The 27,604-nt window shown below is 37.9% G+C and overlaps 1 protein-coding gene across 5 annotated transcripts in view; it reads right to left on the bottom strand.

Moving 5' to 3' along the window:
- The window catches only part of LOC119795991 (guanine nucleotide exchange factor VAV3), a 142,087-nt gene that overhangs the window by 6,200 nt on the left and 108,283 nt on the right, over positions 1 to 27,604 (bottom strand). The window contains exons 18-27 of one of the 5 annotated variants that reach the window (XM_038304272.1): positions 25,860 to 25,882; positions 25,382 to 25,417; positions 25,214 to 25,232; positions 16,304 to 16,434; positions 14,441 to 14,506; positions 13,426 to 13,460; positions 11,769 to 11,885; positions 9,080 to 9,167; positions 8,659 to 8,788; positions 1,048 to 1,134 (exon numbers count right to left, since the gene is read on the bottom strand). In XM_038304272.1, the coding sequence (XP_038160200.1) occupies positions 1,048 to 1,134; positions 8,659 to 8,788; positions 9,080 to 9,167; positions 11,769 to 11,885; positions 13,426 to 13,460; positions 14,441 to 14,506; positions 16,304 to 16,434; positions 25,214 to 25,232; positions 25,382 to 25,417; positions 25,860 to 25,882 (732 nt within the window). The remainder of the gene's footprint in view (positions 1 to 1,047; positions 1,135 to 8,658; positions 8,789 to 9,079; positions 9,168 to 11,768; positions 11,886 to 13,425; positions 13,461 to 14,440; positions 14,507 to 16,303; positions 16,435 to 25,213; positions 25,233 to 25,381; positions 25,418 to 25,859; positions 25,883 to 27,604) is intronic. The other 4 variants (XM_038304273.1, XM_038304274.1, XM_038304276.1 and 1 more) reach the window with 4 other exon arrangements.

Genomic DNA, 27,604 nt, shown 5'->3' with positions numbered 1-27,604 from the left:
AATTTAATTGGTTCGCTTTGGATTAAAACAAAATAAGAATATATAAAAAAAATATTTTGGCCCACTGTAAAGTGGGGTGGAGGATCTGTGATGCTGTGGGCTTGTTCCTTTAACATGAGCTTTTTGCAGTACCAGAGCATTCTAAAAAAAATGCTTTGTACCCGATGATTAACCATAAATATATATCCTCCATGTGTTGTTTTACAAGGCTTAAAATTAATTAATTTAATTAAAATTTTTAAAGCGACATCAAATTACGATCATAAAGGATGAAAGTTTTTTGCACACCTTTTAAAAAAGAGAAAGGTGCTACATGATGGAACCAAGTTTATAGGAGATCAGTAGATCGTTATTCTTGATCATTTACAGTTAAAAAAATATGCAGAGCAGTAACTGATGTTAGAAATTATTAAACTTTCTACAGAACACTTAATATCTTCTTTTTAATAGAGGTAGACCAGCATGAGTGCCCTGACACCTGTACGTGTGGGTAAGAGATTAAATGTCTCCTGTTGAGGAGAAAGTAGCTGGAGAGACAGATGTGGAGCAGGTGGAGCTAGTTACCAGGGCTCCAGCCCGCCCTGCCGCCTTTCCTCCTGTCCAGACCGCCTGCTCGGCCTGGGCTGACAGGTTGAAATGGAATGTCAGACCTCTAGAACCTGGCCGTGGGGATAAAATATCTAATATAGAGGAGCTCTGTGTACACTTCCACCCTTTCCTTGACGGACAGACCCAGAGGCACACACATACACACATCAGACACAGCTATATAAAAAAAAAGCCTCACATGCCATTTCCTTTTCCCAACAGCAATATAACGTGCAAAAAAAACAAAAACACATGGATTTCCAAACCCCACATCCTATGCATGCAGACGTCCAAACAACAGAACATGTTCTCCATGTAGGATGGCCAGTGTGCACACATAACTATGTAAGAGTCGACACGGTGCAAGATTCGTGCAATGATGTGAAGGCGCCGAGCTGCAGGCAGCATGCTAAGTAGCCTTCAGCATTAAGAGGAACGGGAGACGAAGTGAAGCTGTACCTGTACCTGACCAGAAGGGAGCAGAGGAAGGAGGCATAAAGCTGTAGCCGGCAGGAGTTACGAGAGAGAGGCCGCAGAGCAATGGAGCTATGGCAGGGCGGGGCCAGGCAGTGGGAGGGAAGGGTCGCAGAGATGCAGGGGGGGAGAAACAGAAGCAAAGAAGAAAAAATGAAAAATAACATGTTTTTTTTCTAAATAAATTTTCAAACCTCAGGGTTTTTTTTATTTATTTCAAATCCATGTCTTAAGGATTGGTTTTAATGTTATTTTAAGATGTTTGCTTCTCCAATTATCAGGATTTTTAATCTGTTATATAACATCTTCAAACTGTAAGAAACTATTTAAGTTACACCAGAAAATAGCTTTCTACATTGGAGCCCAAACGCAGCGATCCTGCTCAGTGTGAGGCATGGAGGGAAACAAAGTGCAGGTAATTCACCTCCCGTATACACAGATCCAGAACATTTAGACTGCAGGGGGAACATAAAGTTTAAAGGCCGTTCCCTGCAGAGCTTTTGTTGCTGCAATGCGTTCAGCTTTTATAACTGATTTACTGTATAGATCCTGACAATCTGAGGGTCCATAAATGCTTCTGAAATAACAAGACATTTCACATATAACTCTGTCCTCTTTTACTGGACTGACTTTACTGAAATTATAAGAAAATCTTGATACTTTTAACTGAAATATAACACATTTTTGTACTGATGAAGGTTCTCAGTCATCCAGGTCATAGTCATTCCGTAAAAATTCAAAAAATATCCACTGGAAAACCAAGTCCAGTGGATATTTTTTGAATTTTTACGGAAAAACGTATTTTTGTAAAAAAATAAATAAAAAACTTTCATGTTTTCAAAACTATCTTTTAATTTTTTCACAGCAGGATTTCCTGTAGGTTGTGTACATTTGATTTTAGACTTTCAAGGCATTTATGATTGGAGTTAAGGTCCTAAAAGATCAATTAAAAGCAATTTTATTTCATACTTTTATGAAATTTCTTAGCTAAGAACTAAGTAAACAATTAATAAAATTGTTATAGTACATAGCTTATCTAGCTAAGGACTTAAATTACGAATACACAATAACTTCAGAAAGTTTTATATAAATATACAGAGAGTATTATAACAAGAATTTAAACAAACATGTAGTCATGAGCAGAATTCCTTATTGTTCTGCTGCCTCCTGGGGTTTGTAGTTTTGTAACAACATGCTTAGAGCTAATTTCTTCCTACAATTACAAACAATCAAAACATTTCTAAATAAATAAACAAACCATACTATGACTGCAATTATCAATTATTCTGCAAATCAACTAATCCTTTTATTATTATTGCAGTTCGTTGTTAAATAACTGTACAGTAAAATATGCTTTCTGGAAGATTATTCATATAATTTGAACCAAGGGAAGCTAAAGCTATGCTGCTACAGGAGTTCTGGGAGGAAAATAAAATGACAAAAAGGCTAAACGTCTGTATAGTTAATACAGTTTTTAAATAAATTATTCTGTAATATTTTTGCGGTTTAGAGTCTTTAGACACCACATAATCATCAATTAATTGATGATGATGATGATGGTTTAAATAATTGACTAATGTGATTAACTGTTTTTAGATCTGAGCCAAACAACAGAAACTACTGGTAATGTTCACATTTAAGATTTAACAGAACATTACTAACATTATACATTTGGAGATATTTACATTTTTAGGTCCTAAAATCTGGATTGATAAATGAAAAAAAGAAGAATACATTAGATATATGTCATTTACTAGGGAGGACAAGTCGGGGACAGTGTTTTCTCATGGGGCACATAGTAAATGCAAACACACAGAAAACAGCTGAAGAGCGAATATTTTTGCTATTCAAAGTGAGCCACAAAGCCAAGGTTGTATATATCTGATCTAACAGAAACAAACTGTGATCCTATCTTAATATGGCTGGAGCTTAAAGCTACGGGTAAGTATATAATGATACGATAAATTGTAAAGACAAAAGTATCTCTTGCAAAAACATCCCTTCTGTCAGCGCAAATCATCACAAGATATTGATTTATTATTACACTGCGATCTCAATAAGTAAGAATAAGTAAGAATATCTCAAAATAAGTACATTTACCTAATATGACCTGCAAAGGAATGAGTGTTTTTGACTTTATGATAAGATAATTAGTTATAATGCATTTGAAATAGGACAATAGATATGTTTTCTTATTTGAATTTATTCTTGGAAATTTCTCTTAATTAATCGTTAATTTTCCGTCTACTCAGGTCTAGAGGGAAAATGCACTTATTAAAAGAATGAATTATTTAGACTTAATTTTTTGCTGTTTATGTTTTCCATACAGGCCACTTCACTACTTTTTAGAACCTTGCATGCATTAAACCCTGAGCGTTACCAGAAAGGAGCTAACAGGGACCAGTTCCTCTGTAGAACTGCTTCTGTATGCTCCTGTACTTTAAACATAAAACCAAATCAATTTCTTATCATAATATGCGCTGACCGAGGAGAGCGTAGAGTGCAAAGTTTACTTGAACAATTATTAAGAAATCAAGGTTTGTCACTCTAAGCTTCTGTTGAATCAAGATATGATCCGTTTTATCATCTAGATCAAGGGTCTGCATATTTGACTCACTTAATATGGTAAATGATTCCCTATTTTTGTGTTACTCTTTTGCTTTCCCCCAAGGAAAAAATGCTTAATTTGGTTTAAAACCGCCACTTCGTCAAATTATTAAGGCATTTAACCTGCAGATAATCCCATTTGGGAAACTTGTCTCTGTGTTTGAGATCAACTCTACCCAAAGCAGTGTGTATTAGCCATGTAAAACTGAAACTCCCACAGCGGCAGATAAATGCTCCAACTTTGTGAAAAATGTTCTGCTTTGAACAATCCAATTGGCGAGTAAACTGGTCCAAGTTATTGATATGCTGTAAGGAGAGCAGGGCTCTAGTGGTTTTTAAAATGAATTCTAATCAGGGCGCTTAGAGACAGCTCAGTAAGCCCTGATGGTTTCAGGGAACGAGCAATATGAAGAGGGATCGCACAGCCGCCGAGACGCCAGCTGAATTTCACATGCTTTATTTTTGAACAATCTGATTTGTGTGATTGCTGCGATTCAGCACACACACACACCCACGCCAATGCCGCCCAAACACACACAGTTAGAGCATCATTTTGTGAGAGACTGAAGAAGAGTGTAAAAATCTAATCAGGAGCCAATAGTCCCCACTCAGACTGTGAGCTGAAACAGCTCCACGGCTCCATGTTTGTTTATGTTCCCAGTTAACACTGGTGGTATCGCGTTATCAATCAGCTGTCCCTCTCCGAAAGCTGTCCGAAGGAGAAAGTGTTAATTAGGAGCTTTCCAGCAGTGCTCAGGGAATGACTGCGATAATAAACAGAAGTCATTTAAATGTGGAAGAGAGGAAATGAATTCTGCACTCCAGGAGCGGGCTGCCATGTAAGATGGAGGGACTTACAGCAGAACAAAACAAATTTGGACCGGAGCTGCCTAGACTTGCACTTTGAAGCCAAGCCTGGACTAAAGAAACCCAACAGCCTCGTGCAATCTGTTCACATTTCTGACACGATCGGCCACGAGCACAGCGGCGCGCAGGCTTTAGATGAAACCTTATTTTCCACTCATTGAGATGTCAGAGTTTTCATTCCCCACTGATGGCCAGCTCACATATGCTCTGGTGGCATTTTTCAGCCTGTGCGAGGTGAATATGGAAGCATTAGGCTCTGATAAGGCAAGCTGCCCTCCGTTGTTCACTCACCTGGTTACATAAAGTTAAATCTATTGATATGGAAAACATGCCTAAATCATCATTATTTCTGATTATATATATACTTGTTTAGTCTATAATCCTTCCTGAGATCAAAGTCCAAGAAGGTCTTTGCTTGCAAACGTGATCTCATTAAAGAGTTGCCTTCAGGTTCAGACAAATTTTCACATCAGAACTGGTGTCTCCTTTCATTCATCATTGACAAATAAAAGGGTGAATCTCAGGGAATTCAGGTTAGCAACAGTAATGAAAGAGTTGCAGGGTTACGGAGGCTGGATGAATAAATAATCTACAATGTTTGGGTACAGTTTGAAGCATCTGGAGTGATGGCGTCATTCAGAGGTGCTGCTGGGTTTTGTTCACCAAAGAATAAAGAGTTTATTCCTATGAAGGTGGAAAAGAAAGGAAATCCATCTCCTTAAATCAACAGCTCAGCATCTGACAGACAGAACATAACAACCCTCGCTCATGCTGACGGGAACGCTGAGGGTAAAGACTTGAAAAATCCTTTGGTTCATCAACTTTACAACCACAACTTTATACAGAACCATGGGAACTGATTCAGATTATTCGATTACAACATTTAAAAACTATAATACAACAGACCAAAACAACAAACAGCTTGAAGGATTTAGCACTGTTTTGAATGGAACTACATGAAAAATGGGAAAACTTGGCACCAGCTTTGGTCAGATTCCCTTAAAAAAAAAAAAAAAAGTGACCCCCTCTTGCATATTTTTTAAGTCTGACTCCACCCTTTCTTAATTTCAGAGTCTGACCGGAAGATCTTCTCTTAAGATCTTCATGTCTAAAAATCATGACAGAAAGATTTTTTTAGTACAAAGATTGATTTTTAAAAAGGAATTAAGCCTGGCGTACACTGTACAATTTATTCAATCATTGCACGCAGCTACAGCTCACACTGTACGATGAAACCGCAGGGTTTAAAAGTTCACAGCTCATGATGTATGTTCTCACACTGTGCAACCCGACTATCTAATGGAATCTGGCTGCTTATACGCATGCTTCTGTGTTTTCGTCTGAGAGGAAGAAGAAGAATCCTTGTTAGTACATTCACACAGAGCGATCTGAAAAGGATGGCCGACTGAATTTCAAAAACACATTTGCTGATCAGGAGGTGGTCGTGAGTTGCTGATTACCTCCTGTACACTATACGACGCATGATCAGGCTGAAGTCGGCCCGATTGAAAAATTCTCGCACGACTGGAAAATTGTCCCGAAAAGGGCAAAATAATTGTACAGTGCATGGCCGGCTTTAAAGGGGACCAGCCAAGAACCCATCAAGGAAAGTGGGAAAATTTTGAAACAAAAACAAAATAGTGTTTTTTGAGTTTTGCCTCAATTTGTTTTCTACATTAACATCGGAAAACCAAACGAAGGATACGCCTGTGATCACATTTATTTACATATTTAGTGTAACTGCATCTCATGTCCACAGAATCAGTTTTTTTCATATTTGTTCTATTGCAGTTTAAGGGGCAGTCTTCCAGGAGCAGCTGTTATGTTGGCATAAATTAACCCATTTATCTTTTTTCTTCACCTTATATAAAGGAGTCTGGTCAGATCAAAGAGCAGATATGTGTGATGGGACTCTAGATGATAGAGCCTTTGGTCATGATATTAACCTTATCTGTCACCAACTGTAACCAGAACAGCTTGTTAACAAACTGTCCTTAAAGTAACAGTAGCTGAGTTTCCATTACAGATTTTATATTCGGTTAAATTCGAAACTGCAGTGTTTTGCAATTGTGATATTCAGCAAAATAATAACCACAACTAAAATGAGTCGGAAAACAACATGGCAGCAGCTGATTTGAACACATAAGATAGATCCATACTGCAACCACAGCTACTCCAACTACTTCTGATCTTCTTCTTTGTCTTTCTACAAGGAAGTAAGATCCAGTTGTAGATACTGTGACTTTTGTGATGCAAAAAAAGGGGTTTCCATTGAAGTTTTGCAAAGTATAAGAATTTCGATAGGGCCAAAAAAAACCTCATACAGGTGTGTTTTTTTTATTGTAGTGTTTCCATTTAGTCAATTTATTTTTGCATTCACTATTTGAGCAATTTAATGCTTAATGGAGATAAATATATATGGATTGATAACTACATTTAGTCCAATGACAGTGTCTAAAATTGGACAATGCATCTTTGGAAATGTATCACTGTCGAATTTTTAAGGATACTAGCCATGAGAGGGTGGGGCAAGAAATGCCTGTACCCTGATAATTAGGGAATTAGGAAAACCTTTGCCACAGTGCTGTAATGTAATCGGTCTACAAGTGCGGCTTTTGAAGGAGACAACCCCTGAAATTCAAACACACACAAGGTCTACTTGCAAAAAGTACAATTTGACAACAAACCAGACCAAACAACAAAATTGAATCCATATGTGACCGAAGCAACAAGACAAGCAGACCAGAGGACTTAGATGGGACAGCGTTTATTCACGTAATCCACAAACCTGGACTTTATGTAGAGTGGAAAAGCCGAGATTGAATAACGGCTAAGAAAAGGGCGGTTTAAAGTTTATCGAAAGGTACTACGGGATGCAGTGAAACGTGTTATAATCAGATGAGACAAAAAGTGCAAAACACTATGCACATAAATCCGACTGTGAAACACGGTGGTGGCAGCATCAGCCAATGGGAGTGTTTGTTATAAACAAGCAAGTTAAACTGGTCAGAACTGATTGACAGTAGAAGGAGCTAAATATATATAGTAGGAGAACCAGGAAAACCACCTAGTCTTAAATGAACATTCATGTTCTGAACGTTCTCAATGCAATAAAGGAATAAACTACATCAGACTAAATTACATGAAAGCTTGAAGCTATATCAAGGGGTTTACTTGCTCCTGCCAAAAACATTAAAAGGTTTTGACTTACTTTCAAACTTAAGCTAAACAATATAATAGATTTAAACAGTTGCATATATCAAATGACATCATTTGGATGAGATATTAACACTTCAAGTCGAGTTATGAATGTTAATTCATTGAAATGATCTGTCCTCCATGAAGCTCTAATTGATTTGATCTTCACTAATCAGCCAGGGAGTGTTATCAAATCTAATACCATGCTTAGGGAATTCTCCAACCGCTGCCTGACAGCGAGTCAAAACCCATTAACATCACAGGAGGCTGAAATGCTGGTAACAGTGACTCATTGTGCACCTCTTTAGAAGCAGCCAAGATGTTCCCGTCTGAATTAAAGCAGCGTTCAAGAGACAGCGCTATCTGCAGGTAACCTGTCACTTGGTTAAATGTTTTAGATTCTTCTTAATGCTTTTTCCTTTTAATCTCCAAGCTTTGGCACAAGGTGATTAAAGGTGTAGTTGGTATTTTATCTGCCTCACAAACGATACACAGAGCTAAACATACCTGTTTATTCTGGTTGTGTTGTAGATGTAGATTTAAAATAAGATCAAATTAAAGCAAAATCAGGAAATAATAAAAGCCCTTTTTTTTAATATATCATTTTAACCTGTTAACTGGCCAGTTACACTCAACTAGAAAAGGCAAAAAAATTATTGTTTTAAAATAATTATCTTTTAGGGATTTTTTACAACAGAAAAAGCAGCAATTGTTCCCTCAGTTGCTTTAGCATATGCATTGGTAGAAAAAATATTCTCAAAAAAACTGCAGGTTTTATTGATTCTGTATCATTGTCTATAAAAAGACTATTTAAAATGTAAAAAAAAAAAAGTTATTTATTCCATCTGAGAGTTTAAAAAATGAGGTTTCAATACCATAAAAAAGCTGTTGTATTAGAGATTACATACTGAAACTTGTACTCACTGTTGCTGCCTGGCCGGCTGAAGCGGTGCACAGCGGCGTTCTCCGGTTCCCGGTAGGGGAACTGCAGGGTGGTATCCAGGCTCTTAAAGCCTTCCCTCAAAGAGTGGTGTTTGTAGTACTCAATCAGCTCCTTTATACAGAAGACAAACATAGTCTCATTAAAACCAACAATGGAGTCAGTTGGAATAAGAACTTTTATGGCATCTAGTAGAAAATCTGAGGTAAGAAAATCATCCACCATAAACAGTGTGTTGGCATTACACTGGATGATTGAGAAGTTTTGCAGGTCAGTATACATATATTTAACCAGAGCTTTCTTTGTTCACATGGTTAAAATTAAACATTGTTGACACTTCATTACATGAACATTATGGTTAAGTTATTAATAAAAAAAGCAGAAACAAGAAAGAAAGAAACTCACTAATATGCTCCTAAATTTCTTGTTCTCTGCAATGTAGTAGCAGCCCTCCTTGGTCAGGATCTTTATGTGCTTCACGTCGTTGTTGTACCTGTGGGCCATTGAATAAGTTATGAGTGTAATTTCCCTCTCTGATCACCACCATCGATCCGCGGCCGGCCTCTGGCCCTCGCACGGAGCTCGGGCCATTCCTCTAAAGCACGGGGTCCTGGAGGTTTGTGACACCATGAGAATGATGGTGGTGGGGGAGCCAAGGTGCACGCGAGGGTGAAAATGCTTTTCAGAGTTTTGTGTTTGGGTTTGCATTAACATTATAGCTGATTGGGGGTTGGGTCAAATTTTATAGACGAGAGTGCATATAAAGGACATCTGTCTTTTACAGTGTTGCTTTGTAAGCAACACAACATGCTGATTTTGTTCACCATTTTTGTTCAGACAAATCCTGCTGATTTAGTTGAGGAGGACAGTATTAGAGCTGGGCCACCATCGACTGTACTATGTGATATATTCCACAGAGGTTTTGATCGTGCAGAAGCATGGATTAGGCTGAAATCTTGTGGAGACTCTCATCGACTCTTACGAGGTCTCAAAAGAAACAAGATTGAGTTCTTCCCAACTAAAAAGGCTGCACAAAAGTGCTGTGATAGCAGCAAAAATATCATTAAAGTTCCACCAGAAACATGCTGCTGCATTACTACTGTTTCCTCGACATCCAACAGACAACTATCTATACACATGTCACCACAAAAGAGCTTCAAGATTAAACACTATTCCAGTCTTTAAAAGGTTTAAGCTTAACAGTGACCAGGGAACAATTCACATCCCTAAACTTTGTTACAATCTATTACGTTAGAAACATAAACCTCCTTTTATCTGACAATACAAAGTACAGAATAATTGTGACTTTAATAAAAAAGCATGTGTGGTAAACGGTACATGTAACTGTAGAGTTAGAGCAGCTCCTAAATAATGAAAATGTAACATTTAACCTTTACATCCATCAATCCATCCATTTTCTGACATTTTATCTCCATTTTACCTTTACATTATATATGTTAAAACATATAAGTGTATTTTGGTTTTTAGGTTATAAAGAAATACACATGATCTGCCTTTTTATGTCTCCATTTGTATTTGATTTGTTTGATTTGTTTGGCTCTAGTTTTCTGTCACCTCATCCAAAACAATGAGTTTAACCTTAGTTATTTCTAAATTAATGCTGCTTTATGATTAGGGTGCTTGAGGACATAGCGATCCCTTTTCATTCTTCTTCTTCATTCTATCACTGTTCTCCCATTTTGCAGTATTTGTTAAGTCCACTCCTAAATGTATGCTCTCCCTGCTTTTTCTCATGATCTGCTCTGTTCTTTTATGGCTGTGGCGCCATCCTGGAGAGAAATATCAGCTGTGCTGCTGCCATCAACACCTTTGTTTATGTTGGAGCTTGGTCTGTTTTTCAGTGTAGTCCTGTTTCTCTGACTGTGACTAACTGAATGTGTTCTCTTTAATCCTCTGACTGGGAGCTCGCCCGGAGCTCATCTTCCTGACTGTTTCTTTTCTGGGTCAGACCACCTGTAGAGCTGGTTAACAGTTGCCTTTTTTATCTCTGTTTCTGTATGTCTGCTTCTGTCTCCTTGAGCCCCAGTCGGCCTCGGCAAATGGCCGCTCACACTGAGCCTGGTTCTGCTGGAGCTTTCCTCCAGTTAAAAGGCAGTTTTCCTCTCCACTGTCGCTACATGCACGCTTGGTGTGAGGGATTGCTTAAGAGTTAATAACAAAATGCAAGCGACATTGTCGCCACAAACTCATCCAGGAGGACCATGTCTTGCAAATCAACACCTCGATGCAATCATCTTTATAGAAAATGTATGATCTGATTGAATGTCTCTATAAAGTGCCTTGAGATAACATGAGTTGGTGCTATATTAAAAAAATGAATTGATTTTAGGTGCTTTATTTAACCACCACTTGTATTGAAGGCAGTTGCATCTTTTTAATTACATTTTACATGCTGGGTAGAGTAATCTTGATAAGCTCTTCAAAAATATGACTAAATATGTAATTAAAACTTCACCAGATGTACGAAATGAAAATAAATAGTAGAAATCAGCTTAACAGGGATATTCCTAAGAACCAGGAACAAATAAAAATGCACTAAAAGAAGAAAACTTGTTATGCACAGTATAAAGCTCTAAAGATCAGACTGCTAAGACTTGAACATCAATGTGCTTTTTATAAAAAACAAAAACAAACAAAAGCTGTTTATGTGGCTCTGATCATGAATGGTAATGATAACATTCAACCCAGGAGAGGCCGCTGTCCAAATGTGGTTAACCATAGTCTTCACCTCGGGATGGGCACATCGCCCTTCCCAACAAGGTACAAATTAGTCTGTCAAGTTCTGTAGTGGAGGCTGAAGCTACATCTGGTCAATACTGTGGTTTGGCTAACCAATAACAACGCATCCATGGAGACACAGGAAAACCGCCATGTAACAGTGAGTACAAGAAAAAGAGACACTAATAATCTTGGCCTGTGTAAAGACAGCTTGGCTGTACGCTTGGCTAAACTAAACCCAACATCTGCAGCGTACCAGTTCACCCAGTGAAAAGCAATGTATGAGAAAATGGCATCTCACAGAAATCTATTAGTTTTAAATACAGTAAAGCCCGATGTATTGTTTCAGACTTACTTTATGCTGATGGCGTACTCTGTGAACTCCTTGCTGCGATGGCGGACCAAATAGGTGCTGTTGACCCTGTTGATGAGTTCTGCTTCAGCCTGAAATCTCTCCATTGGACCAGCAAACCTATGACGGTAAAAGAGAAAGAAGATTCCGTCATTCATGCAAAGAAAAATAACATTCTTTACCTTTTTCTAAGGTAACAGTGGGAACATGTAGTGTAGGTCATTGACGATTTCGACCTTGAGGGTCCTTTATAGTTAGCATCAGCTGTGCACAATTCTTTTTTAAGCAAAAATAGCTCAGTCAGAGGGAATTGGGTGTGTCTATGTACGTAGAGCAGATCTCAATTCAAGCCACATATTCTCTGTTACAGTTTGGACTTTGACTGGGTCGTTCTAACACATGATGCTTTGATTCAAACCATTGTAGCTCCAGCCTTAAGACTCAACTTGGAGAAGGGTCAGTCGTTGCTAAAGAAAAGCCTTTCCATATCATGATGCTGTAACTTCAACTAATCGAAAAAAGGATGCTGTGCTAAGTTTTAGGCCAAGTATAATTGTGTTAGACCATTTTAATACTAGAGAACCTTCAGTCACATCTTTGTGGTCTCTCCTGTCCTCTACATGGCGTTTGGCCAAACTGAAAACAGAGTTCATTCTAAAGTCTCTTTCTTGTTTCCACTTTTGCGTACAGATCAGCCCTTTGGAGCACACAACTAGAGGCTGTCAGATTGCTCCAAATGAGCTGTGGATCTCTGCAGTTTCTACAGAGATTCTAGGGGTCCTCTTGGCTGTTTCTCTGATCAATGTTTACTTGTCAGTTTAGCTGGACAGCAAGGTCTTGTTGAGTTGTACTGTAGAAGGTAATGGTGCTTTCTTTACACGTCACTAGAGCCTAGATACTGACTGGGCTATGCTGTTTCTGAAGCAAACTGCCGGGATTTTGTTAAGGGGCATCAGTTTTAAATAAAGAATTGAAGTAAATAGTAATGCATGCCACACTTTTTATATTTTTATTTAACAGATAAAAAAATGGTATGTTATTGAAAAAAAAATATTTTAAAACATGTCAAAGGTATAGTGGAAGATGCTGTTTTTGTGAGTGGACCATCAGAATAAGTGGTCCTCCTAATACTCAGTCATTCTGGAATATGTTTGCGTAAGGCTGCCCTCGTCTTCATTTTCATTTACCAACGGCGAGTCTGACATAGTGGAACAATAGCAAATCTTCTTTTGAAATGTAAGCTTGTATGAGTGCTGCAAACAGCAACAACAGAGTACGCATGAGGAGAAATGGGCTTTTGCATGCACTCACATGCGTTTATTAGTGGTTCCCACTCAGGAGCGGGTGCAGGGTTTTGCATGAGTTTTTTTTTTTTTTTTTTTTAAGTGAAGAGGTCTTTTCAAAAAATTCCCAAAACCCTTCACTATATCTTTAAGGTTAGTTGCTGTAACCTGACATAATGTCAAAATTGACCGACTTCAGCAAGGTATTGCATATTGTATCTGCAAACAAAATGAGGTAAAACAGCAAAATGAAAGTAAAATAAAATAAGTTCATGAGCTAAAATAAGTCCAAATTCAATGTTCAAGACCATTAGGTATGAATAGAGACTGCTTTATTTCTCTAATGACTCCAAAGGATAGAAACAATCTGAACTCACCACAGCTGTGAGGAGTAATCAACGGGCTTTGGCACCTGCAGGGAGGAAGAAAAAAAATCAATGCATGAGTCTGTTATTTACCTGAGGCAGTCAAAGGACGCGCGTCATTCTGGTCCCATAAAATGATACGCCAAATCTGCTGGTCTGTTTTAAAGTTCATATTAGGATGTTACACAAGTAAAACCGCTTAGTGCTCCTACAGATACGGCGATATGACTTTAGCATCTGGAGTGAATTACGTATTTCTGAAGCAGTCTAGGTAACTGTCTATTTGTGGCATAAACAAAGCAGCCATAAAAATGAAGGAAAAACTTTAAATCCGATAAAATGGTGTCTTAGAAGTTATATGTATAAAACCCATTTCATATATATTCTCTTGTTTTTGAAGAAATGAAGACATACTAATATCTAATCTTACTTTTTTTTATCTTTGGGAAAAGAAATTGATTTAATTGTTGCTACTGTTCAATAATTAACTAGGCTTTGCTTGTTAAAGAAATATCTTCTACAAAAGCTGAACTAGTTTGTGGTTATAAAGGCATGCACTGCCATAACAACAGTAGCAAGAGTCTGGTGTAGGCCCCATGATGGCATTTAAGGGATTTATGGAGACTCTCTCTGGCATCTTGCAAGTCTTCCCTCATAATAAACACTATTTGAGTTAGACCTGCCCATGATGGAAGTTCTTTTCAATATTTTCCCTTTGTAAAGCAATCCCTCCACAATGGAACATCTGTTAACAAATTAATCACTCCAATTATAAGCGTCTGCAATCATCTTTGTGAAGCTGAGAAAGCTCTTTATTTCTCCTTCTAGTTCTAGGTTTCACATTGACCTAAAGGAAAAACCTCATTTAAAATCCCGAGAAACAATGTTCATATCTTGGAGTACAACCAAGTGTGATTTTAGTCGGAATAAACATGAGGGGTGTTATAATTGAATAAAAAAAATGGGTAACTAAATTGTGCGCTAAAATGTGGTCCTGCTGGCAGAGCTGGAAATAAAAGCTGCTTACACACGGACACGGCCGCACGGCATCACTTGGAAAGAAGCCAGTCTCTTTCGTCGACAGGTTCCGGCCCTGAAACCACACAGAGATAATTGTGTTACATAGATCTGGCTCTGGAGTTTCTCCACAGTTCCAGAACAATTGGGCCGCAGCGCTAATATACAGCAGCAGGTAGCTGGCAGGAAGAGCAGAGGAGGACAAGTTGTCCCTTGGTGATGACAGTAGAAGTTCAGCACCATGATTTATGCACAATGTAGAGGGAAGAACCTTGTAGAAACAAGTTATATATAGAAACCAGCTCCCTCTGACAGACATGGACACTATGTTTTATTTTCCTCTGTTACCTGAAAAATATTTACACCTACTGCAAATTACAGGCCTTGTCAGAAGTTTAATTCAGTCAAAAATAGCCTTTTTAATTATTTTTGGAAGAAAGGCAGTAGCCTAATGGATAAATATGACTGAATTCATAGAGGCTTTTCTTTCATCAAAACAGTCAACATTTTATATATAAAGGCACAGACATACTGTATGGCTTCCACATATATGAATATAAAACGATCTATCTTTACTAAATAGATTTAAATAGAATATCCTGCATTGGTCTTTATTTCCAAACAATCCTTGCACCTGCAAAGATCAGTACTGGACCTCTGACCTGAAGCTGTTCATGCACGCTAATGAATAAAACCAACACGTAGAGGTGAATTCCTGTCAGTGGTTCAGGAATGTTAATGCCTTTTATTCTGTCCTTTTAGACACAAGTATGTGATCTTTGTCCTTTGCTTGTATTCATTTTGAAAACATCAGGCTTCTTTGAATAAGAAAGGGAGCTTTATTGTATTTCTCATTTACTTTAAAGCGATAAGCATGCTGGCAGCTGGAGCAGCAGGTCGTATATATCAGCTGCCTGGTGACAGTTAGCTGGTTTCAGACCCCGTTCCCCAACTGAATAAAAACATATTTAGGTTAAAATAGTCTGCCCAAGGCAGCTTATATTATGTTCTCCAGGAGCATTTTTTTTTTGCATTGCAGTAACATGCATGCTCTGAAAGGCACACTGCCAGCCAAGCCTATTTGTTAGCTCTCCTTTTCCATTTGTGCAACCTCAGGACATCTTATCAGCCCTGCGTGAAACGCTGCTATCTCCTGCATGCTGGCTGGAAGTCTCAGAAGGATTTCAGTCAGCAGGACTGTCAAAATAAACTGATAATTGCTGCTGAATGAAATAAAATTACAGTCAACAAACAAAGTCATCTTTTGCTAAATATATTGAGTTTTGTCTAGAATTCACAATATGATGCAATCCTAACCCATGTGAAAAAGCAACATTTCCAGCCTCACTCGCACCTGTTCATGGACCAGCGGCTGCTAGACAATTCCTAGGAAGGGGCTTATATTCGCCATTTTAGTTTTTCTTCCCGCAACTGTAAATGTGTGCAATAAACAAACCTTTCTAGCGTCTGGGAATCCCACTTCATGCCGAGAAGAGCCCTGTGGTGTGTTTAATTGTCTGCTGGGGCAACAACTGTGCCTTTGAATGTCATTGTTATTTTGCAGCTTGTTAGCAAAAAGTGTCAAAATGCACCGAGTCTCGTCAGCGAGAGGAAGTTAGGGGTTTCATTTAGAGAATTCATCTTACATTTTATTCCAGTCCACACAAACATGCCTTTACAGCTTGGTTATATAATGTAAAATACTGACAATTAAATTCATGTTTTCAACACTCGTACACACTGCGTAATAGCCAATTTGTTTCCAGCTATGTGGGAATGAAGGTTCCATGGTGTAAATTAGTTTTTTAAAGGGTATAAATAAATTTATCAGCCTTTTAAAACGAGCGATCGAGAAGTAAGCTGAACATCTGACCTGCCACCAGGGGCTGTGTGGATCGGCGCATAATAATTCGATGGTGTCTCCGTGCTTGATGGTGAGTGCCAGGCCAGAAGCAGGACTCGGCACGCCAAAGTAGTTCCTGATCACCATCATCTTGGGCAGTCCTGTGAAAAGACCAGAATTAGTCACTGGGAGGGACTGTCATTTAGGAGGAGAAGCAGAGTAAATGGGATCTCATTGAAAAAGTTTGATCAATGTAGATGGGAGCAGGATTAGGGAAGAAAATTGGCTCTTTGAATTATAATATTTAAATGATACTTAAAAGACCATTTAGGATCATTTGAATTTATAGCTGAAAAGGTTTTTGAGAGAAAAAAGATAGCTATGTGTGTCTTTGAATGGATGTTTTTCATGCTAAAGCTGCTGTTGCATTGTTCCTGACTTTTCCACACATACCAGCATATGGAGAATCCATATTAAATGGGTTTAAGCCTGAAGAAATCAGGCCTATCATGTTTGTTTGTCAACTAATCGCCTGACAAGCTGGTACCAGAAGTTTAGTGGACGTCATAAACCTTAAAGAGGTCAAATAATTATCAGTTAAATAACAATAGGGCCCCATTTTTTTAAAGGACTGTTCAAGCATTATGCATGCCGAGGTGACAGAATCTTGGCATAAGATTAATAAAGGCAATTATAAGTCCAAAAATTGAGCCGTCTACATCTAGAAACATGTGACCAAAGCAAATTAGATCCTGACATCTTTAGTTGACATAATTATAAGGTCAAGTGACAATGTTTGAAACAATGGACCAAAAGGAAAGGTCAGTGACTCACGTTAGCACCGTCAGTGGGCGGAGACTATGTGTTTGTTCTCAGTATAACATTAATCAAACCTATGCTCAATACATAATCACTTTTAAAAGTTTAATACAGAATCCCTTTTAAAAGAAAAAATTAGATTACAAATACGTCATACTAAAAATAAAAACAAATTTGAATTAACCAATAATTTTGCTATTTTCTATATTGTTTGTTATTATTTGGCTACAACTCCATATATATGTTATATGAATCAGATACCAGCAATATAGAATAAGATTATTATCATTTCTGCATTAATTTGTTATAATTTGTTATTGTTTCCAAATAGTAACATCATCCATACCAGTAATAGTACTTGGATAGAGTCATTATCAAATCTTTCTGCCTCTCCCTTTGAAATGGGCAACCTGTTTTTTATTGTCTTTTTGTCCATTGTACTGTGCTATTTAAAACAAGCTCATGTTAAGTACTGTGGCAGAATTATTAGGATATGTTAAACTCTTTATTGTTTCCAGGATATATATAAATAAGGGTAAAAAACACAGAAAATGTACATAAACATCTGCTGGCGTTAAAAGTCGTCTGGTTGTGATATGGAACGGGTTACAATAGTGCATGACTGGCCATCCAGCTGTCAGATAAAATATGAGCAGTAGTGAGCTCTGCTTTCTGGTTCACTACTGAGTCATTGCAGTGTCATCTGACAGAAGCTCTAACAATTACTCATTTTCACTTTAATAGATTTGATTTATTTTGTTATTCATTTTACTTGATAAAAACAGGTGACCAGAAATGCATTTCCTCATACTTTAGTTTCAAAGATTTTAAACACTTAAGGACATTTTCTTTACCTGGAATAACATCAGTCCTCTCCATTTCATTTTAAGCAATGTCTTAATTTAAATACAGTGGGCGCTGGTTGGAAATGGACACTTCACTCACGCTCCGCGTGTTTCACGTATTGTGTGAAAAACATGTGACTACTATAGCCACTAGGTGGCAGTCTGACTCCATTTCGGCGTCCCATGAGTCAGAATTACATAGGTCGAGTAGCAGACTGGAAGCGGTGTCACGGGTTGCGAGTTTATAGCGCAGAGGTTAAGCTGAGTGGTCTTTGGTTCAATAGACTGTGGGTTCAATCCCAGCTGTGGCCGAGTTGCCTTAAATGTTTTTGTTTTTTTTTTATTATAATTATTATCGCTTTTTTATAAAGTAATGAATGTTAGAATGTAAAGTAATGAAACCAGGTTTTCTATTTTTGAAACAACAATTGGAGTTATTCGTTGGACATTCACGCATGAGCCTGTATAAAAAGAGGAGCTGACCAGCTCCTTTAGTCAGAGACACCGTGTCTGTACGTTTGTGGGCCTGCAGTCAACTGAAAAGCAGGTTTATTGGGGATCTTGGTGTGATATTGTTCTATTTTATTTTGTTTTTGATTAAAATAAAGTTAATGAATTAATTTAACATTGGGACTGCATAATCTTATTTCATGAAAATATTTATAGATAGATTGATAGTAGTTATAGATACACCTCCGATCTTATCTGAGAACTGTTATTTCTATTTATCTGCATCGCTATTATTTAATGAAAAATAAAATTAATTAAGTTGGAGCCGGGGATACAGACTGTAGCGCAACCAGAGAAAGGCGACAGAGACAGTGCTGCGGCTGGTGATGTTGAAATTAAAATCATATCCAAAGTTGATTCCTCATTAAGATAAGCCAAAGTTATTCAAAAGGGTATGTAAGAAAATATATTTTCTTTAGTTTTGTAAAATATAAGTGCAGTTGAAAGCTTTGTTTTTGTGTGTTACTTTCTTGCCGTGCAATACGTGACACCCCTCCCAGTCTGGTCAAGTAGCAGACTGGGAGGGCTGTCACGGGTTGCGAGTTTATAGCGCAGAGGTTAAGCTGAGTGGTCTTTGGTTCAATAGACTGTGGGTTCAATCCCAGCTGTGGCCGAGTTGCCTTAAATGTGTTTTTTTTTTTTTTATAAAGCATCTTAATGCACCTTTTCCCTCCCTGTTTGCACCTCCAGTAACTTCTATGCCAATATGTGACGAGTGAATTTCTCCGCTGTGAGATCAATAAAGCTCATCTAATCACATCTACTCCAATCTAAATAAATAAATAAATATACACATGTTCAATAAATAAATAAGCATTCAATTAATTACCCCCAATAAATGGTGAAATGATATGTTCTCATAATAAATCATTTATTTAAAAAATGCTGTTATGTTCCTTTTTTTTTAAATTCCTTTTAAAATGCTTAACTATTTTTATTCTTTTATTTTCTTTCAAAAAATCACTAGATAACCACAAAAAAAAAAAAAAAAATCTGTAAATGAATTGTCTTGACAAATAAAAACATTTTGAAGATATAAAAACTGTAAAATAATAGGAAATAAAATATGACTAGAAAGGATTCACAAAAAACTGAATTTTAAGTATTAAAAAATTTAATATATAAATGTTAAAGTATTGCAATTGTTTCCAAATTAATTTTTCTTTGCACCAACCAAAGGGGAAAAAATAGAAAAAAAGCATCTGAATTTTCTTTTTCTTTTTTCTTTTTTTTTTTTTTTGTGGTTATCTGCTGCGGACATACTGTAAGTGGACTGGTCATGTTATTGTCCGACTGATGTGTGGGTTATACAGGCCAAACATCTTCCCTTGCCAACCCAAATAATGAAATCCGTTTTTTGTTTTTTTTTTCATCTTGACGAAAACCAGAAATATGGTCTGCCTGCATTCATCAACAACTTATGTTTGTGAGACCCCCTACCCCTCAGGACCCCCGCCTAATCAATGCAAAAAATAACGACAAATGGCTTTAGCAGGTTATTCAGAGTTGACGCGGTACTTTGCAGACAACTTACTCTCTTGTTCTCTGACAATAGAATTCAACCACCACCATTTACAGAGACCCCCTCCCCCTCACAGCTCAACTTTGTGGTTTCAACACTGCAGCGAAAGTTTCCTGATATGGGGAAGAGTGACTTGAAGGACTGCATTGATAAGATCAACGAATTTCTCCGTACAACACGCAAATCATCCCAACGACTCTCAATGTAAACCTGTTCAGTATTCATCACAATAAACACATTTTCCCACATGCTCTTTTCCCACTTTGTGTTGTTTTAAAATCTAATCTGAAATATAGAAATAGAAATTATAGAAACAAAATGTTTCACAGCAGTTTTTTCAGGAACAGAATCAGGTTTATTGACATTGTCAGAGAAGGAGTTCACAAACTAGGGATTTTTTTATGGTACAATCGTGCAAGATGACACATATAAGGGTAAATAGAATTATAAAAATATCTAAACACTGTGGCAATATATAAGCAATATCTATACCGTATATCCAGGTCTGGGACGGATTTTAGCAGGGGCTTACCGGGGCTGCAGCCCGGGGCCCCGGCATTCCCGTAGGATTTATATTTTTGTGAATGGATAGTGTTAGAATTTACCGTATTTTCACGACTATAAGCGCACATAAACGTCTTTTTATCCCTTGAAATGTGCGGTGCTCCCTTTGGTAAGGAGACCAGGTGGGGGTTTTTTCCACTCATCAACATCGCTGTTGATGCAGAAGCAGCGAGTTTAAAAATAAAATTAATAAAATGAACAATATCACACCAAGATTTGTGTGTTTTGGTGAGACGTTTCCTAGCTTTCTTTAGTCTGTCTGCTTCCCTGATTATGACCAGTTTTTTGTCCTGTGGATCAGCAGTCAACTGAAAAGCAGGTTTATTGGGGATCTTGGTGTGATATTGTTCAATTTTATTAATTTTATTTTTAAACTCGCTGCTTCTGCATCAACAGCGATGTTGATGAGTGGAAAAAACCCCCACCTGGTCTCCTTACCAAAGGGAGCATCGCACATTTCAAGGGATAAAAAGACGTTTATGTGCGCTTATAGTCGTGAAAATACGGTAAATTTTAACACTATCCATTCACAAAAATATAAATCCTACGGGAATGCCGGGGCCCCGGGCTGCAGCCCCGGTAAGCCCCTGCTAAAATCCGTCCCAGACCTGGATATACGGTATAGATATTGCTTATATATTGCCACAGTGTTTAGATATTTTTATAATTCTATTTACCCTTATATGTGTCATCTTGCACGATTGTACCATAAAAAAATCCCTAGTTTGTGAACTCCTTCTCTGACAATGTCAATAAACCTGATTCTGTTCCTGAAAAAACTGCTGTGAAACATTTTGTTTCTATAATTTCTATTTCTATATTTCAGATTAGATTTTAAAACAACACAAAGTGGGAAAAGAGCATGTGGGAAAATGTGTTTATTGTGATGAATACTGAACAGGTTTACATTGAGAGTCGTTGGGATGATTTGCGTGTTGTACGGAGAAATTCGTTGATCTTATCAATGCAGTCCTTCAAGTCACTCTTCCCCATATCAGGAAACTTTCGCTGCAGTGTTGAAACCACAAAGTTGAGCTGTGAGGGGGAGGGGGTCTCTGTAAATGGTGGTGGTTGAATTCTATTGTCAGAGAACAAGAGAGTAAGTTGTCTGCAAAGTACCGCGTCAACTCTGAATAACCTGCTAAAGCCATTTGTCGTTATTTTTTGCATTGATTAGGCGGGGGTCCTGAGGGGTAGGGGGTCTCACAAACATAAGTTGTTGATGAATGCAGGCAGACCATATTTCTGGTTTTCGTCAAGATGAAAAAAAAAACAAAAAACGGATTTCATTATTTGGGTTGGCAAGGGAAGATGTTTGGCCTGTATAACCCACACATCAGTCGGACAATAACATGACCAGTCCACTTACAGTATGTCCGCAGCAGATAACCACAAAAAAAAAAAAAAAGAAAAAAGAAAAAGAAAATTCAGATGCTTTTTTTCTATTTTTTCCCCTTTGGTTGGTGCAAAGAAAAATTAATTTGGAAACAATTGCAATACTTTAACATTTATATATTTAATTTTTTAATACTTAAAATTCAGTTTTTTGTGAATCCTTTCTAGTCATATTTTATTTCCTATTATTTTACAGTTTTTATATCTTCAAAATGTTTTTATTTGTCAAGACAATTCATTTACAGATTTTTTTTTTTTTTTTTTGTGGTTATCTAGTGATTTTTTGAAAGAAAATAAAAGAATAAAAATAGTTAAGCATTTTAAAAGGAATTTAAAAAAAAGGAACATAACAGCATTTTTTAAATAAATGATTTATTATGAGAACATATCATTTCACCTTGTATTGGGGGTAATTAATTGAATGCTTATTTATTTATTGAACATGTGTATATTTATTTATTTATTTAGATTGGAGTAGATGTGATTAGATGAGCTTTATTGATCTCACAGCGGAGAAATTCACTCGTCACATATTGGCATAGAAGTTACTGGAGGTGCAAACAGGGAGGGAAAAGGTGCATTAAGATGCTTTATAAAAAATAAAAAAAACATTTAAGGCAACTCGGCCACAGTTGGGATTGAACCCACGAGCTGTTGATCTGGAGACCACTCAGCTTAACCACTGCGCTATAAGTTCGCAACACGTGACAGCCCTCCCAGTCTGCTACTTGACCAGACTGGGAGGGGTGTCACGTATTGCACGGCAAGAAAGTAACACACAAAAAAAAAGCTTTCACCGGCACTTATATTTTACAAAACTAAAGAAAATATATTTTCTTACATACCCTTTTGAATAACTTTGGCTTATCTTAATGAGGAATCAACTTTGGATATGATTTTAATTTCAACATCACCAGCCGCAGCACTGTCTCTGTCGCCTTTCTCTGGTTGCGCTACAGTCCGTATCCCCGGCTCCAACTTAATTAATTTTATTTTTCATTAAATAATAGCGATGCAGATAAATAGAAATAACAGTTCTCAGATAAGATCGGAGGTGTATCTATAACTACGCAACCATTTTCATAAAATAAGATTATGCAGTCACTTGACTGCATAATCTTATGTTAAATTAATTCATTAACTTTATTTTAATCAAAAACAAAATAAAATAGCACAGTATCACACCAAGATCCCCAATAAACCTGCTTTTCAGTTGACTGCAGGCCCACAAACGTCACCCTCAGCACGGCAGAGGTCCCAAGCGCCACCTGGTGGTTGTCCGGGTACATTGCAGTTCTTTTTGAAATAAAAAAACTGGCCTCAGGAAATACAACGTGATTCACGTGGGAATCACACAGGAATCACGCAGGAAACCGTCCATTTCCAACCAGTCCCCACTGTATGTAGCCAAACAGCTACAATTTGCCATTACAAAACTCCCACTCATCCCGAACACGCAAATCCCAGCCGCATATCTCGTATACCCGATGCAATAAATTCTGTCTTAATATGGTGGAGAGACAGAATTTGGCACTGACAAAATACATAAAAAGAAAGAATACACAAAAACAAAACAAGCGAGGCGATGATGAAAAACATAAAACTGAAAGCAAATAAAGGAGAAGTCAACAGCATTGTACTGTGAGCTAATACAGCTATATCTGCTTTGCTTCTCTTTCAGCATCTGTTCAAGAGCTAAGGCTCTGAGGCTGGCAGCCTGACATGTGCCATCCTGCCTGAATAGGACTTCTAAAGACACAGGGCCGTGGAAAATCGAGTCTTGGGGGCATGAATTACATTCCCATCCACACAAGGACGAGCCACATGTTAGTGCACCTTCCAAATAGACAAAGATAGAAGCGGCGGAATATCATAAAACACAGAGGTGCAGGGGCAATCAAATGCCTATTGATTTTAATGCATCTTCAGTCAGATATCATTTTCTGCAGCATAATGGATGGAGGAGTGGAAAAAATGAGTGCCCAAGACCGGTTTATAAGCGATTAAAAGCCTTGAGTGGAAGCCGCCACACACACAAACACACCATGCACACAGTGATGGCTCATGTTAGTAATGTTTTTTAAGCAGAGAGATTCATGAAAACTAGAGTGGGACCTAAAAGTGAACAGTTAAAAAATGTGATCCATTCTACATGTTAGCAAGACACTGATAGATTTGCTTTCCACTATGAACCAGGTCATCTCTAGCAGCAGGGGTGGTTAGAGGTCTTAAGAGACACTAGACAGTAAAAAAGTAAGGATCGCTGCATTTGATCTTATTGAGATATTTTTTCTCTTTTCTAAACTGAATTATTTTATTAATTTTGAGTATCTAAAGTAGCATTTCTTAACATTGACTTTTAACTTTTTGAAGAGATGCACTAGTCACGTTATTAATCTGTTTTTTATAAAGCTGTGATATGCAATATCTAATTTTCCGGACAGAAATATAATTGAGGAAATAAATTAATATACAGATATTTAAGGCTTTCTTGTAGTGATTTGTTAGCAACCTTTTAAAATTGAAAGAAGAGGCGATGTACCACTCCTGGAGAGGAGTCATTGTCGAAGAGAAAGATGTTTTGAAGTTTTAAACTGTTAAACTGTGTTCAGCACCATATAGTATAAAGTGTAATTAACAGGGCAAGCGTCCATTAATCAGCAAGGTTAATTATTTAGATCCTTACCTTAACACTTCATTTTTTGACAGGCTGTCCAAAGACATTTTAATAAAACAGAGCAACTTTGTTGAACTATATTAAACCTTCTTGTTATCTGTTCAAAGTCATGCTCTCTCTTGCAGCTTTAATAAACTGATAAAATTACATGTAAATTACAACTTACTGCAACTAGAAATGGGTCTGTTTGTTATCACCTTTACTTTGTAACAGCCTCTACACTAAAGAGTGTTTTTGTCATTTAAATCGGCAGCAGTTAGCTTGGTGCACTGATTGAAAAGAAAATGATATTTATGTATTTTTGTGTTTTAGATCAGTCACCAATTTCTCTGTAGCTGTTAAACTTGGCTTATTTGAAATAACTTTTTTATGCAGTAATTCGGGTTCTTTTATTTATTTTAATCAAATAAAAAAAGTATCATATTCCCAGCTACTGATAACATGTTTATTACATTGTCTACTAATGAGCACTTATACAGTGCAGAGTTGATGCATGCTGATGTCTAATCATTTGTCTTATAGGGAACAATCTGTACTTCTAAATATAACCAGTAAGGGAGGGAATGTACAGTGCACAATTGGAGGATAAGTCGTTTTAATTTGCTCACCTGGATCTCGATGTCTGCCCTGTGAAAACAGAAAAAACAAAAACATGCTAAGAACAAAGATGGCTTATTCTGATTGCAAAAATATAAAACACAATAGTAGAAGCAGAGTTTTAAGCTGGGTTTATATGTTGAATACGTTATGAACATTTAAAGCCGGCCTGCTCTTACCCAGAGGCCAATGTAGCAATTCTGCAATGTGAACGGCTGCAGAAAAGAGTTGCAGAGAGCAAAGCATCTTTATTTACCCTACCAACAACAATAAAGTTCACACTTTTTGCATGCTTCTTGTGTGCACAGTCTTTCCAGTTTCATAGCAGTTAAAGTGAGAATCAAACACCTCTCATTAGTGCAGAAGCTGACAGCAGGAAAGCTGAGTCTTATTTGCAGCACAGAGCAAGTTGAAACCATTGTAAAGTAAAAACATACAGCAGTTTCACAAGCAGCGAGTCAGGTTAAATCTACTGAAAACACTCAATTTTCTGGCATCAGTTATTGCTGCAGTAACTGAAGTCAATTGGAGTCTCCTTGGCAAATAGCTGCAGAGGAGAGCAGCCTTCAAAGTGCAGCAAAGCTTTGCAGAAACACACAGACACACATCGGCACCAACACACACACACACACACACACACACACACACCGAGCTCACCTGAGTTCTGACGGAGCCGGGATCTGAAAGAAGTTTGAGAACAGGCATGGTGAATGACGGGTTAGTGGGTGCACGCAAACACTTGCACACACTCATCGGTACAAGGCAACACTCCCTCATTAGTGGAAAAGGCGGACGCTCGCGTCTGACCACGCTTCGCTTTGTTTTGCTGCGCTGCCACTACCTGACAGCCGGGATAGAGGAGGTAACAAGGCGGGGGATGCGGAGAGAGGTGCGGGGAGCAGACCTGCGGTTTTTGCTCCAGCGCTTTCTTTCATTGGCTCCCTTAGGGACGGATTACAACCTTCCTCCTCCTCCTCCCAAGACACACACAACTGCTAGGCACACACACACACACAGAAACACACCTGAGCAGACAGAACAATTACGTAAACACACACACATACCTATGCAGCAGACACACGCCAGTTGGCAGACTGCCACAAATCTGTGCGCTACTTTTAGTACCAGCATGCACCCACGCCTCCCTCAGCAGGCCTATTGTTCCCTAAGCTGAACCTTTGACCTGCTGAGCAGACAAGCAGTGCTGGAGATAATAAGCGAGATAAACGCAGGTAAACAAACCTTATCGTTCAGTCACACACAAACAAACAAACAAGCACGCAAGCTTTTAATTTGATGCTCATTGTCTATTTCTGCATGAAGTGATGCCCCGCTGTCCGCTCTTTATTATGCTTTCATTAAATATGTAGCTATCCATGCTTGTCTAAGTATCTGTTTTGCTCATCTTATGACGTTTATAATGAAATAATCTGGAGGGCAAACAGCACAAGGCAACAAATAGAGCAAGAGCTGAGCAATTTTACGACAAGGTAGATAAATTGCTTTGTAAATGCATGCATACCCCTTGGAGTTCTTTACATTTTTTTTTTCATGTTACAGCCTCATTACTTAGGTGAATATTATTTGTTTTTTTTATGTGACAGACAAACAAGATAAAAGCATCTGTAAGCAGTTTTTAACATTTGCCACAGATCTTAAATCAAACATTGATGTGTACTTTGACTGGGCCACTCTAATGCATGGAAATGCTTTGTTCTCTGTGTTTGCCTCCACACAAAGCGTATTGTACGTCGGATAATGAGTTACATTTTGATCTTGTCTGACCAGGATATTTTTCTTTCATGTTTGCTGTGTCCCGTTTTAATGCAAACCTAAAAAAAAAATAGAACTAGTGGTTTCTACGGTGTTTTAGATCATAGATCAAACAATGTTTTGTGTGATTTATGCAAAGGTTGAACTATTTTCTAACATATGAGGCCTTCACAGGAGAGCTTGATTATTACTGAGATTAACCTAGTCAAAGGTGGAATAGGACTTACCAATTGGGTGACTTTGGGTGCTTGATGTTGTGTAGGGGTATTTGAGTCATTGTTGAAAGTTTAAGGAGTTTGAATACTTTTATGAGGAATTGCAGATACACCAAGAGTTTTAAACCTACTAAAATGCTTACACCAGATCAGATTTTTCATCTGCAACCGCCTGCCCCCCCAAAAGTACATTTGGAGTAATGAGAGGGCAAATTCAAACAAGCATCTGAGGCATTACATCTCGGCACCCTCCAACTGCAGGCGTCGCCCCAATCTCCTCTGGCAAACGCGGTGCCCAGGTGGGCTTGGCGGTGGCATTATTGCCTCTGAAACCTGATAGTGCCGTAACGAATGCGGCGTCAAACAGGAGCTGGCAGCTTGCCACGGGGAATGCAAACATGTGGTGATAAAAGT

Source organism: Cyprinodon tularosa, unplaced genomic scaffold (assembly GCF_016077235.1).
Source record: "Cyprinodon tularosa strain WSP-4 unplaced genomic scaffold, ASM1607723v1 ctg53, whole genome shotgun sequence".
Lineage (NCBI taxonomy): Eukaryota > Metazoa > Chordata > Actinopteri > Cyprinodontiformes > Cyprinodontidae > Cyprinodon > Cyprinodon tularosa.
This window is presented reverse-complemented; position numbering and strand designations above follow the sequence as displayed.